The sequence below is a fragment of the Phocoena sinus genome, chromosome 4, assembly GCF_008692025.1.
Source record: "Phocoena sinus isolate mPhoSin1 chromosome 4, mPhoSin1.pri, whole genome shotgun sequence".
NCBI classification, from domain to species: Eukaryota; Metazoa; Chordata; class Mammalia; order Artiodactyla; family Phocoenidae; genus Phocoena; species Phocoena sinus.
The window spans coordinates 74,489,467-74,503,908 of NC_045766.1; the positions used below are offsets into that span (position 1 = coordinate 74,489,467).

Genomic DNA, 14,442 nt, shown 5'->3' on the forward strand with positions numbered 1-14,442 from the left:
GTGGGCAGCCAGTGCCAGTATGTGACAGTCGGCCAGGTGTCTTGTCTGTATCGCCTGGGGTACTGGGCATGGCTGGGACTCACCGTATTCTGGAAGTCGCACGAACTCTGAGGGCTCGCTGGGAAGGCTGATCCCCCAGGGGTTACTGGCACTGACTCTGAACTGATAAGGACTCCCAGGACTGAGGTCCTCAATGACAAGGTAAGTGTCCAAGGTCGACGCTACCGACTGCTGCCAGGCCTGGGAACCTAGGGCACAGTTTCCGAGGAGAAGGAAAGAGGAAAGGCCAGAGGCACATTGTTTCAAAGACCTTCAGCAAACAAAGAAAGGAAAAGTGACACATTCCATTCAAGGGACAGTTGTGGTCACTGCCTCGGGCCTTGAGAGCCTGTGGGCTAACTGTGGCAGGTTTGGGTTCAATCTCCTAAAAGACTGAACACGTCATGAGAGCGGTGCAAGCAGCTGGCCTGTAGAGTCTGTTCATTTTCAAATGGGCACATGGGAGAGTGAAAAGACATAGAGCATGCAGAATTTACAGAAGCACACATGGCACATTTTTAATAAGGCCAGAAAAGTATATTGTGAATTAATAACAAAGTGAGAGAAAATATGCATTTGGAAATTGAAACAGAAAGGAAATGAACATGTATGGAGCATTAGGTACATGTAAAATACTGCGGAAGGAGTCTTCCCGTAATTCTCTCATTTAACCTTCTCACTTAAATCCTCAGAAATCCTATGAGGTTGGGAGGATTAATCTCACTTTACAGATAAAGAAACCAAGGCTCAGAATGATTAAATAACTTTCCCAAGAGAACTTAGTTCATCTTATAAACTATGACCTGAATAATGCTAAGGGAAATACAGGCTTGGAGAGATACGTCTCTCAGCTCAGCATCGATCGATACCTTTGTGCTGCGTTGAGAGACACAGTGAACAGCTAAAGAAAGAGGCAAACATAAACAGCTTTATAACTGCAGAGGGCCTGTTTAAGAGAAGAAAGAAGGGTTAAAATAAGAAGAGTAACAGAGAGTAAAACAGAGGATTCTGGTTCCAGGTGCAAGCAGCTGCTTTCAATTCAGGTGTGTGACTCGTCACACGGTTCAGAGAGGTGTTTTGTTTTAACAATTAGAGCTACCTGGCAGCTTCTCATTTCAACTAATTCTTCTGGATAATAGTTGTTTCTAACTGCTAAGGAAATGTATGCACTCTTGGCACGTAAATGTAACAAATTTAAAAACTGAACAATTTGAAAAGTCATCATATATGTATATTTATAGTGGTCTCTGAAGTTTGTCTGGGGGTAAAGTTGGCGGGCGGAGGTGGGGTAGACCTCTGCTTTTGCCACCCTAGTTACTTCTCTGGGAGAAAGATCACAGATTAGCAAACTAGAGACCTGGGTTCTCGTGCCAGCTCTGCCTCTTATGAACCCCAGCCTTGTGTTTCTTAACTTTCTTTAAGCTTTAGCCTCATCATCTGTAAAATGGGCCCGATGGTCCCTGTCTGAGTGATCGGGCTGGTTAAGCAGAGAAGTGCACGTGAAGGTGCTTTGCAACCTGCCATGAGTCATTATTCTGGCAAAAAACCCTGCTCGGTGTTTGAGATCAAAGGTGGCTGTAGCCCGGCACTGAGGCCTTTGTGCTGAGTTGGAAGACAATAGTTGGAAGGAATAGCTGATGAAAGGCTTAGAGGCAAATAGTTTTATGACTCTGAAGGCCCTCCTTAAGAGAAAGAGAAGATAGAAAAAGAAGAGCAGGGGGAGACGGCGCACCTTCCTCTCTGTACTCCACAGTGTAACCAGAAATAGTGCAGTTTCCCGTGCTGGAGGGGGGCAGCCAGCGGAGAATCACAGAGGTGCAGCTTCTCTCCTGGGCAATGGGGCGGTTAGGGGCCGCTGGAACACCTACAGGGACAGAAATTAGGGTCAAATGCTATTTCTGCAGAACTTGGCATTTTACACCAAGGCTGAAAGTCACCTAGGGAACGCTGACACCTAACCTGTGTCTCAAATGTTTCCTACGACCTTCTCCACCGAGTGGCACACCTTTCCCTAGGCCCGAGGGAGAGCTGGGAGATATACCTTTTTGTCAGAAGTTCTTCCTCGGACTAAATGCTGCACCCTGGAGAGAAAGCTCGGTCAGAGAACTAGGCTTTAGGAGGTGTACAGTAGGGCCCGGACAGCCCTTATCAAAGATTCATTCTGTTCCCATTTGCTGGAACTTTGCTTTGGAACTTTCACAATGTACCTCTTCTTTCCCAGGTCTCAGGGATCCCTTGTAATGTCCAGTTAAAATGTCTGACTAACACAAATTCATAGAGACAGAAAGTAGAATGGTGGCTTCCAGGAGCCGGGGGTGGGGAGGAATGGGGAGTTGTTGTTTAACGGGTGCAGAGTTTCAGCTTTGCAAGATGCAAAGAGTTCCAGAGATGGATTACACAACAGTGTGAACGTACTTGACACTACTGAGCTGTACCCCTGAAGCTGGTTAAGACGGTAAATTTTATGTTACGTGTATTTTACCAGAATTAGAAAATGAATATTAAAAAGAAAGCACAAAAAATGTTTGACTATCCAAGAGACTGTACCTTGCACTTTGACGGTAGCAGACGTTGATGTGGTGCCGTGGTCATTTGCTGCTATGCAGGTATAAATACCGCTGTCTTGGGGCATCAGATTGCAGATTTTCAGGGTGATTTCCCCGGAATCACTAGGGACACGAAAAGGATGCCCTTCAGACTCCAGTAATGAGACAAGTGACTATAAAAGTATATGGGGTGCTGAGCTGAGTCCCTAGGACCAAGGTCTAGTCCCTGTTCTGTTACCTTCTTATACACTTGGCTGAGAACCTTGCCTCTCCATCTCCCCAATGCCATACAGAGGAAGAAAATTCTTGCCATGCCCATCTCTCAAGTTGGTTGTAAATGAGGCTTAGTAGAGGAGTAAAATGGGATAAGAATCAGAACGTGGTTTGAAATATATAAAGTCCTATGCAAACACTGGTTCCCAATATTACTAGTGTCATTGCCACCTAGCAACTTGGTCCCGAAACATTTTCAGTCCACAATCAATAACAAGTGGTACAAGAAAATGGAAAGAGAATGAAATGTTCAAGTATTTCACATTCCACATGTGGGACCCTCAAGATAAGTAAGTGACTTAAGCAAAGGCAAATTCCTCTACTAAATAACTTTCCCAGTAGTCCCAGCCTGGGGTCCAGGACATCACGGGGAATAACTGCTCTGAAAGGGTTAAATGCAGAGGTCACAGTCAGCCCTACTCCCTCCTCACTGGTCGCCACAAAACCTGGTGATCTTCGTGAGCCTCGCCATGCACTGACTCTCAAGCTAAGCTCCCTGGGTCCACTGATATTTCAGGACCTGGCCGGGGAGTCTCTGCTGGGAACCCCATTTCACATGCAAAAACATTAAGTTAAAGGATGAAGTGTCTTGATCCTAGCTGTTTCTTCCATAAATGTTTCTTAAGCATCTAGGGCTTGCTACGGCTTTCCTCTGTGCAAGAAAGTTCTTAATTAGCCACAGTAAATATTAACAGAATAATTGGGAGGCAGCCAACCAAACTTGTTAAATAGTCTTTGTGAGAAGCATGCTTGTGGCTGGATTTTCTGTTTTCTATTGCACACTTTGGAGTAAGTCATTTTTGTTTCTTCTAAGAAAATTGTGCTTTAGTTAATGAAGGAATTGAGTATACCACTGTTTCACAGGATTCCGAGGGGCACAAAGTTTCTGGGCTAGAATAGGCTCCAGGGCACCTCTTCTCTTGAGAGACCAAGTAACCAGAACAGGAGCTACACGCCGGACTTAGCCTCCGGGTACTGCACTGAGGTGCTGGGGTTGCTGACGTGGGGACGTTAGCTTACCAGGAGGAGACCGTGTATGTAGCTGAGCTGTTGTCAGTGTCAAGGATGTTCTGGTCTGGACCCTTCCAGGTGATGGTGGGCTTTGGCCGCCCACATACTTTGCACTGCAGTGTCACTGTGTCCCCAAGCAAGCAGGTCACATCCACTAAGGGAACGAGGAATTCTGGCGCCACTGTGGTCAAATCAACATCGATATAAATTTGCATCGTTCAGAACAGATAGAATAAAACAGCTATTTTATAACACAACCCTCTCATTCCCCACCCATGTTGGGTAACGATTCAAATAACCTTCAGCTTAACTCTGTAGAGTCACCTGTGTCCCGTGAAAAAGTATTTTTAGAGTAATTAAAAAAAATAATAAATGTTTATTTTAGATTAGATTAGGAAATACAGATTAAAAAAGAGAAGAAAAAGCTCCATGGTCACATCACACAGGGGTTACTGTGAACAGTCTGGTATATATCATTTTAGACTTTATATAAACACATATTTTCTTACAAAAAGTGGATCCCATTATACACATTACAAGGTGTGGTGTTTTTCACCCTCACAGTGTATCCTAAACATTTTCCTTGTCCGTAAGTAGAGAACTATATCACCATTGTTTAAAGGTGCTACCTCAGTGCCGGATTTGCCGTAATTTATTTAGCCAATTGCCACGTACTCAATTCTGTCACTTTTTAACTCACCTTCTTGGATGAAATTTGGATTTAAGATCTGAAAAACACAAAGAAACAGAAAATTGCTTAAATCCTAAACTACTAAAAGAGAACGGGAGACTTCTATCCTAGTGAGTAAAAGGAAAGTACAGTTTGGGGCGAGAAGCGTGGAGCCCAGCTCCTGTGGCTTGTGACTGCTTCACTACTGCAGTAACAACAAGGGCACCTGGTTTACTTTCCCATCTGCTCTGACTGTTCACATTCCCTCTGGGCAGCCCGGGCCCCAGGCAGGTTTACTGTGACTACAGAGCTGGGCTGGCCACAGCTGGCCTTGTTATCCTCCGTCACCTCACCTGCTTTTCCTCCCTGCCCTGTGCATAAAAACCCATTCTCCCCCACCTCAATATGCACTCAAGCATCGTGATGGCACTGATTCTTCCCAGCATCGGGAATCTTCAAAAACAGAGCGACTGACATCTATTAAACTGGAAGAGTCATGGACATTAACCAGCCCAGTGGTTTCCTTCCAGCAGCTAAATGCAGAGCTTGTCTGGTTGAAGGGGGAAGAGGGAAGTCCCAGCCGTCCATCCTGCCCCACTGAACTGCTCCTGTAGCTCAGGCCTCCACAGGGCAACTTGCAAAGCACTGCACAGCCCTTTTGGCTGCATGGTTGAGGAAACAGAGACTTGGGCTGCCCCGGGGACCTATCTGGTCACGTGGCTGGTTGGCAAAGGCCGTGCTGGAGCCCTCTGCACACTACAACGTCTGCTTTGTGACACCATGGATCTTACAGAAGGGAAGACCTTCCAGTCGACTGGCCATTACCCCTTCTTGAGAAGATGTCGCCTTGGTTTTTCTCCTATCTTTTGTATTGCCTGTAATCCTACAGTCTGGGTCATAAAGCTGGGTGGGGTGAACAAAATCTGGGCTTCCTAGTAGGAGAGGCTGGGGCTTACCTCTTTTGCTTAATGTGATTTTATCTTCGTTTTTAAAAACTTACTATCATCACTTTCCTTCACTGTAACATGGTGATAAATAATACCTAGTACAAAGCGTTATCATGAAGATTAAATGAAATATTGTATGTCACACAATGCTTGACAAATAACAAGTATTCAGTGACTATTTAAATAAATTATCTAAGTCTAATCATCTCCCTTCTGCTAAGAGGTCTATTGTTGCAGGGGCTTATCTCTAACAGTTTATCTTGCAAAATTCTTCTTTCCTTCATAATGAAGCTAGGAGGCTCATGTGTCTTGCAAATCGTTTGTTGGGGCAGTCACACTTATCTCCCCAATTTACCCAAGTCATAGGTGAGCCTGGCTTCTGTGTGGTTTTACCTGACACAGGCATCCATATGAGCCCTTTGGAAAAAGATATTTCCTCCTCTGAGTTCCCCTCTGCAAACCGATTGCCTGCATCTACCACCCAGGTTTTTCACGAAGCAGGCTGCAGAAAACTCTTGCAACGCCAAGTCCCGGGGCTGAGTGTCTCAAGATTCTGACCATCATGGTGCCCTATACTAGTCTCCAAAGGCCACTCACACCACTGCCCGGCTTGCTTTCAAATCAACGGTTTTCAATCCTTGACCTAGGTGGTTTTAAAAACACACAAAAAAACCCAGTGCCTGGGCCTCATGCCTAGGAATTCTGTTTTAATTGGTGTGAAGTGGGGTCGGGACCAGCAGTTTTAAAAGCTGCCTCAGGTGAATCAACATGCAGCCTGTTGATGAAAGCTGCTGAAAGTTCCCCTCCATCCAAGGGAACTGATCTCAGATAAACCAACTTCCTGCCCCCGAGTCTTTCCTGGGGGTGGGTGTGGAGGATGCATGGGGCATTTGGTAAAAGCGACTGCTTTTCCCACACCTTAGAAACCGCCTCTGTGTGAAGAGGCCCTGGGCCATGGTAGGCAGAGAAGTGTAAAGAGTTGCTCTAGTTGAAAAATTAACTAAACTACCGGTACACACGGTGGGCAGTCCAGCATCACTTGTAGGAGGTGCTAAGGAGGCCATAAATTGGTCCACCTGACTTTGGTGAGGTGGGAGAATGACACTGAACCAGTCATTTCACAGTCAAAGAAAAGGAAACTAGGAATATTTCCTAAACGTTAATAGTGGGTTTCTTGGGGGTGATGAGATGAAGGGTGGCCGTCCACCCACCCATTCAAAAAACGTTGCTTCTTGAGGCTGGTGTAAGATTTTGTGGATACAGAGATGCTAAGCCATAGGCCCTGACCTCAGGATTTATAAAACATCTGCACATTGGTGATTTCTTTTTTCTTTTTCTTCTTACCTGGGCTTTCCAAATATTCTGCGGTCAGTATGTATCACTTCTGTAATATTTTTTTTTAAGGAAAAAATGGTTCACTTAGAGCTATTAGACCATAAGTTCTTCAAAGACAGGAACCATTTGTTATTCATCTTTGTACCTCAGGCCTCTAGCCCCCAGTCTGCCACATAATGGACATTTAATACATGTTGGTTGAATGAGTATTTGACCTATGTCCACATTTCAGTTCTCCAATGAATTTAGGACTGATTCATACACAGAATCTGGAAGTAGGGCCAAGAGATCTATATCATAATTACTCCTGGGTATAATACTATTTGAATAGAGTCTATTTTCAAACACAATGGCATGCAAACGTTTTGGAAAATGATTTAAAAAAACCAAAACAATAAAATCAATGGCCTCTGAGAGAGGAGGGTCTTAAGAGTGTGGGTTGCAGGAGGGACTGTAAACTCTCCAGCAGACAGAGTACATAGTATCCAGACCCTAAGCCGACATACTCCCTTGCCTTGAACAACATCCCCAAGCACCTGAGGCCTTGGTTTTACCTGTAAATTGGGGACAATAATGCCCACCTGGAAAGTTGTTTGACTGAAGGGCTCTATCTATTTCATGAAGATTTACTGAGCTGACCCTTGGTTAGGTGGTGGTGGCCTGCCCTCACTAGGCTGATGGTCTAGTGGGAAAGATGGAATTAAATGGCTCACAGTGTCCAGGAGGGAGCCTGGCTGATGGCGATAGCCAGCCTCCAGCAAACACGGGGCACTGCCCTCTCTCTCCTCCTACGCCCACTCAATCATAAGGACTCCAGGGTAAAAAAGATTTGGGAATGCTGCCAGCTTCGTTCGATGGCCTGTATGTCCCATCTTGATGGGAATCCACAAGGGAGCAGGACATCGAGTCCATGCCAGGAGACACAGGGAGGAGAAAGATGACAAATGGAAGAGACAAATGGCAGTTTCGTACGTTATAAAAATTTAAGTGGGGTTTTGTAAACCTGCACTGTGGCAGTACTTCTATAAACATCCCAAACGGCTGCTTAGAGAATTTCTTACCTTATCCCTCTTTCTTGTCACAACCCCAACCGTGTTAAGTATATTGTTAAACACAGGCACCGTTTAAAAAGAAAATCTCCCTAGCTTCCGTGTAGAACTTAGTGCGGACTTTGGAGAGAAAGGCTGCGATACGGCTTAACTGCAGCTTCTCTCTGGAGGCGGCTTGTGGAAGGCACCTGTCTTCATGCCGCTGCCTCTTGGCTGGCCTAGTTGTTGCTGACAATGGTAATACCGTCACTGATTTGCTTAACCTTGCATGGCTGGCATAAACTACTCACAAACTCCTTCACTTGCCCCTCCAAAGCGCTGGGAAGAGGTGCCGAGCAGCTGTTACCTATTCCCGTTTCCAGAGGAGACAGGGAAGTAAGTGCAGCCTTACGGAGACAGTGACGGGGGACTGGCCCCCAGAGCTCTTCCCACCTCAGCGTTCAGTGCAGAGGCAAGGTCTGGGGAAAAGCATCGCGAGACTTTGTCATCGATGTCAAAGGCCTGCCTGCTGACCTTTAATCCCCATCCTTGCTCTACATCTCATCTCTACCCAGTCCTCCTCTGCAATCTCCTCCAGCAAGGACCAAGAGCCTGGAAAAAGTCCATACCAATGTTTTTCTAACTGTGACTCTGGATTCTGCCCATAGGAGATTCCTCCCTCGTTTTTTCTCTTTCTGTTTTGAAGCAAATCAGAGTATGGACTGGAGAAGAGTCATGCCAACCTTCTCACACAGTATCTTGTATTTGCCTGCGTCTCCCTATGGACTACAAGGCCCACGCAGGCAAGGGCCACGTTTCATTTCATTGTCATTGCCTCAGAGCCTAGCGTAATACCTAGCACATAAGTGCTCTGTTGATATTTGTTAAAGCAATGAAAATGTGAAACGGTGGGGTCCTAAGTTGGGGGAGGAGAGTTGAGAAAATGCCTTGCTGTGAACTTGGAGTGTTTTCCAGTTTCCATTAATCTGGAACTTGACTTGTTCTGGAATCTCATTGGTCAGTCAGGGTCTGAGATTTAGCCAACAGTGACCTTCCTCTCCTCTCTGCTCTTCCAGAGGCTGCTCCCTATGGCTCTGATCACGCGCTGCCATCTATCCACACATCTTCCCTGCATGTTAATTGCCCCACCAGACTTGTGAACCCTTCGAAGATAGTAACCTGTTCATGTACTGTTTTACGTACTGTTTGTTATGTTGCTTAACATAGCACCTTGCACATAGCAAAAGATCAAGTAAAATTTGTTAAATCAAGTTAACTGCGGCCACTCAATGAGTAGACTAGAATTTAGGTCTCCTGACCACCTTGTCTTACGATCACCGGTGGTGTGGGCAGGGACCTGAGGCGTCAGTCTGGGACCCGAAGGGTTAATCGTAAGATGCAGCTATTTCCTAAATGCTAACATTTGCCTTCCTTAGAAACAGTCTGGGGGCCACGTAAAGTGGTGGCTGGGCAGGAGGAGAGATCTGGGATCTAAAATGGAAGTGGCCGTGGAGGGAAGAAGACATTTACACAAAATGCACGCTGTCTCTCTGGGAGACCCAAACGCAGGAGGAGAAGGAGGCCGGATGGGAAAGAACTGCTGGGAAGCCTGGTTTCATTTGAACAGCAGAGGGTGGCAGGCGGTAGTGCGTACTCCTAGAACCACCACGACGCGGTCCATCAGCAACCCAATTTCTTCCTTCCGGAGAGAATCCCATCCGTCTTCTTGATTTTTCTTCAAAACTTCAGGGCAGTGAGGTAACAGGAGAGAATCACAGGCGAAATCAAACAGCAATGAATAATACGCTGAGCTCTGAGGAAATCTGGAGTCTATTTTTCTTGCCAGTCAGTGTCCAAGATTCTGACTTCAAGACCTGAGAGTGAGGGTGAAATCCCATCTGCCTAGAAAAGCAGGTGTCAACTGACTCCAGAAGAAAAATACCTGTTTTTTTCGAAATCCCTCATCACCTGTCACAAAACACAGTTCAAAACTACATATCGAGGGCTTCCCTGGTGGCGCAGTGGTTGAGAGTCCGCCTGCCGATGCAGGGGACGCGGGATCGTGCCCCAGTCCAGGAAGATCCCACATGCCGCGGAGCGGCTGGGCCCGTGAGCCATGGCCGCTGAGCCTGCGCATCCGGAGCCTGTGCTCCGCAATGGGAGAGGCCACAGCAGTGAGAGGCCCGCGTACCGCAAAAAACAAAAAAAACAAAAACAAAAAACAGAAACAAAAACTACATATCGAGAGCGCTGAGGGAATAAAAATGGTCAAACGAAACTCAAACCAAATGTCCTGAACTCAACTCAGAGCTACCTTGAATGAAACAACATTTCTGTCTTCTGCCTCTTCTTTCTATTCTCCTTATGCTTGTTTCATATGAATCTGTGTTCAGAGGAGGAAGGAGAGGGATTTTAGATGATGAGATTTGGCAATAAAATGAACAGATACCAGAAAAACACTTTCTAAAAATTGAGGTATGATTTCTGGTTTGGAGGTTTAACTCTTCATGTTTCCAATCTGGCCAAGCCAGACATGATTTTCTAATTTTTTAGAATACATTTCTCTAAAAATTTAGAAAATATTCCTACCTCTGCTCATCTCTTAAGAGGACGTAAAATAAATTGCAGTAAAAAAAATACATAAATGCAACACAATCCTGAACAGCAATAGAATTCTCTCTTTAAACTAGTTCTGTACCTCCCAAGTATTTTCATTATCATTTAGTATTTTTCTTCAACCATTTTTTTCTTTGACCCAATTGTAATAGCATTGTTTTCAAGTTTACAAATGTTTGAGGTTTAAAAAAATTATCTTCTTGCTGATTTCTAACTTAATTACATTGTGGCTGGAGAATTTGGTCTATACAATACTGATGCCTTGATTTTTGATGGGATTTGCTTTATCCGTAGTACGTGGTCAAATTTCATAAAAAGTTCCATGTGTTCCTGGGAAGAACGTATGAGCACTAATTGCTGCGTAGAGCTATGAATGTCCATGTGTGGAGCACATTTATTGTGTTCTCAAAAATAAAAAAGGATAAAAATACGACTTTAATAGAATAATAAAAAAAAATCTATCGCCTGTCCCACAAAACAGTAGAGGGGAAAGGAACGGAAAGGGGGTTTACTGCCGTGCATGCATTGGTCTCCCGGGGCTGTCAGCCACAGAGGAGTCTGTCAGGACGGGACTGGGGTTGCAGGGTGGGATGGTGAAGCGGCGGTGTTATCACTCCCCTTCTATAAGTCACGTTTGCAACTTGGAAGCCAAGATCTTGACTTTGAATATTCAAAGTCTTTATAGATGAATGTTCTGAGGTCTCCTCCCTCAACGATTTGACCTTGACCATAACCCTATCCCCTAAGCTTCTTTTATTGAGTGAAACACCCTCCCAGAGTCTGTGGACCCATAAGAGGTTACAGTGTGTTCCGAGGCCACGGGAGAGTGGAAGGTTGATTTGTGGGAATTCCCACGCCCGATGCTCCTTCCCTGACATCCCCAGCTGCACCCAGCCACTGTCATTTCTGCTTCCCCCACTGCTCCTCCTTTGCCTTTCATAGGCGCTCGTTCCTCCCCCTGTCCTGCCCGTCAGGATCAGGTATTTACCACGTTTCATTAGATCGATGGCAACAGCCCTCCAACAGGCCTGCCTGTCCCCACTGCTCTCAGTCAGGGGCCAGTGATCTTCCTGAAGTCCAGAATGAACCACCCTGACTGCCTGACAACCTTCCACTGCTCCTCGCTGGCCACTGGACTAAGTCCAGGCTTCCTAGCAAGTCCTCTGAGGCCTTCAGAGTCTGGTTTCAAACTCACCTGCCAGGCTTTATCTCCCACCACTCTTCCCACATACCTAAACCCCGGCTACCCAGACCGTAGTCTCTTCTCAAAATGTGCCAGGCACTCTCATACCTCTGGGCCTTTGCTCAAGCCCTTTTCTGACCCTTCACCTTTTTCCAAGACTGTTTCCATCCTATCAGTCCCTCCAACCCATACCCTGCCATCGTGGGAAGCCAATGACCACACTCACAGGCATCCTGGGAGACAGGTGGTGAATACATAACCTTGGGGAAGTTACTAACCTCTCTGTGCTCTCTCACCTGTAAAACAAAAATAATGATAATAGTACCTACGGCAGGGTGCTGTTGGGAGGAAAGGACTCAGCACGGAGCCAGATATATAGGAAAGGCTGATAAACAGGAGCCACCGTTATTAGCCCAGGGCCCGAGTGGGTGTCTAAATATTCACTGAACGAGTACATGAATGGCTCCATGCCTCCATCAGAGCAAGTTTCGAAGTCTGCTGTATAATGCATGCGTCTAATCAGAGCTGCCTCCCTCATGTGACGGCAGTAAGCAGTGGGAGGGACCAGATCTTACATAATTCTTTGGCCCTCCATAGTACTCACTGTGATGCCTTGTGTCAACTGGGTTTTGTTATATTGAGTCGATTAGGAAAACACGTTGAGTGAGCCAGTAGGTGGACCTCGACAGCGCAGGGTGTGGGCAACGGAGGTGGTGACCTCTGCCCCGCCGATAGCTGGCTCTGAGAGCGACTTCCCCTGGGTCAGTGGCACCTTGTAATCTCATTGGCGTATGACCTCAGTGAAATGGGCTAGGCCTGCAGACGAGGGTGAGGGTGTGCTGAGTGACTGGGCTGGTCTGAGAAACCAATCCAGACGTTTCCGGCCCTTGAAATTGGACCTCTTTCTTGGCTTTTATGTCTGGACTCCTGAGTCATTGGGAGAGGGGTGTGGTGAGGCCAAATAATTAGCCCAGCTGTCAAGGGATTAAAAAAATTGTTTAGGAAGAAATTCTCCTCTAACAAGCAAATATGCAACAGAGGAGGGCCTGAACCTGACCCTCCTTAAGGAAAGTACCTGAGCCTCCCTTGGGGAGCAGACTTCCTGTCACCTGCCACGTTTGGCATCTCAAAGCACCACAGTCAAGACCTGCCCTTTTTCCTGGTTGTATGACCATGACCTTTCTGAACCTGTTTCTTCTAGGAGGGTAAGAAAACCGCATCTTCACCAGGCGGTTGGAAGGAACAGAAAGCATGATAGACGTGACTAATGCTGTAGAAGATCTTGTAATTAACCTCCCGGGAGGGAGAAACGCCAGCTCCAGTCTGCTTAGTGCCCTTCTCCCAGTGGCAGAATATAAATCAATCTGCATGTGGAGTTAGAACAGAGCTAGGCAAAGCAGCGTCAGTCTCCGGGCCCAGCCTTTCAGGTCTATTACAAAGAAAATATTTTGTAAAAATAAAACGAGAGGTGTGTGATGCTTCACTTTTTCTCCAAAGAGTTCTTTTCGTTAAAAAATTCTTTTTATAAAATGCAGAAACAGGCACCGGTAGGAACGCTGGTGATGCCAGGAGGTCAGTCACCCGACTTGGGGTGTAAAAGTTTCCTTCAATCTGTCTGGCCAGGTTAGTTATTTTGAAGCTCCGAATCTGGGGCAAGGCGCCAAGGCAGCTGAGGTGGGAGCAGCAGCCTAGCTCTTTGAAGACGTGGAAGCTGGGCCTGGGGAATTGTGGATTTGGGGAGGGAAAGAAAAGGTCAGCTCTGGCCGCTCAAGCCCTTCCCAGAGCCGGAAGTGGACACTCCAGCTGGGTCTCGGGAGGAAATGTACACAGGCCAGTCCCGCCACACCCCCTGCAAAGCAAGTTTCAGGGGCAAAGCACAGAATCTTCTACTTTCTCTCCTGTTGGGGTCTCACTGTTGTCAGAGTCAGACATTCAGGAGAGCAAAGTCTTTGGATATCACACCTTAGATCTGCACAAAGCTCAAAGGGCTCATGTCCCTTACATAAACACCCGTGCCCTCGGAGCTGTGCGACCTCCCACAGAGAACCCCGAGGCTCAGAAAGGCTGACTGGCCCGAGGTCTCATAGCTGACAGGGCCCAGACTGCAGTCCAGGTTTTCTGGCCCCCGTTCCAGTGTTCTTTCCATGGGATACTGCCTTTGTGTGACTTTCATCTAAGTCCTACTTCAGCCTTGGAGGGCTGGGATGGGCAGAAAAGATATTCCTCTTTGTTGAGCTGGAAAGTTAAATAACAAATTCACAGAGGAAAATTGGCCCTGGAAGGCACATCTTCTAGTCTGCCACAATCTGTGTTTTAGATTAAAACCTACCTGGACTTGGAGGTGGGAGGGGCTCCAAGAGAGGAGCCGCATGGTGTTGGGTGGGGGAACGAGGGCCAGGGAAAACCAGAAACTGCCTTCAGGGCACCCGCTCACTTTTGAACAGGAAGTTACAACTTCCTCTGCCTCAGTTTCCTCTTCTCAAGGTCTTGGAAGGGGCTGGAGGGATGGAGAGTAAAGGGGAGTTTCAGTTTGGGACGATGAAACAGCTCTGGAATGAATAATGGTGACGGCTGCACGGCACTGTGAAAGTATTTAATGCCACTTAAAAAAGGTAAAAATGGTGAATTTTATGTCGTGTATATTTTACCACCATAAAGAGTAAATAAATGAAGGGGATAGGGTTAACTAAAGTTTTCCGAGTTTCCATCAACTCTGAGAGTCTATGAGTCTTACCCTAATTGGAAATTTCCTTCCAAATTAGCTTCACCTTTCCAAGTGCCTTCTCTCCCACAG

At 46.3% G+C, this 14,442-nt stretch overlaps 1 protein-coding gene across 1 annotated transcript in view; it reads right to left on the reverse strand.

Moving 5' to 3' along the window:
- The window catches only part of LOC116752735 (kalirin-like), a 117,692-nt gene that overhangs the window by 19,517 nt on the left and 83,733 nt on the right, over positions 1-14,442 (reverse strand). The window contains exons 18-22 of the mRNA XM_032629489.1: positions 4,570-4,597; positions 3,879-4,050; positions 2,587-2,708; positions 1,772-1,903; positions 84-248 (exon numbers count right to left, since the gene is read on the reverse strand). Of these exons, the coding sequence (XP_032485380.1) occupies positions 84-248; positions 1,772-1,903; positions 2,587-2,708; positions 3,879-4,050; positions 4,570-4,597 (619 nt within the window). The remainder of the gene's footprint in view (positions 1-83; positions 249-1,771; positions 1,904-2,586; positions 2,709-3,878; positions 4,051-4,569; positions 4,598-14,442) is intronic.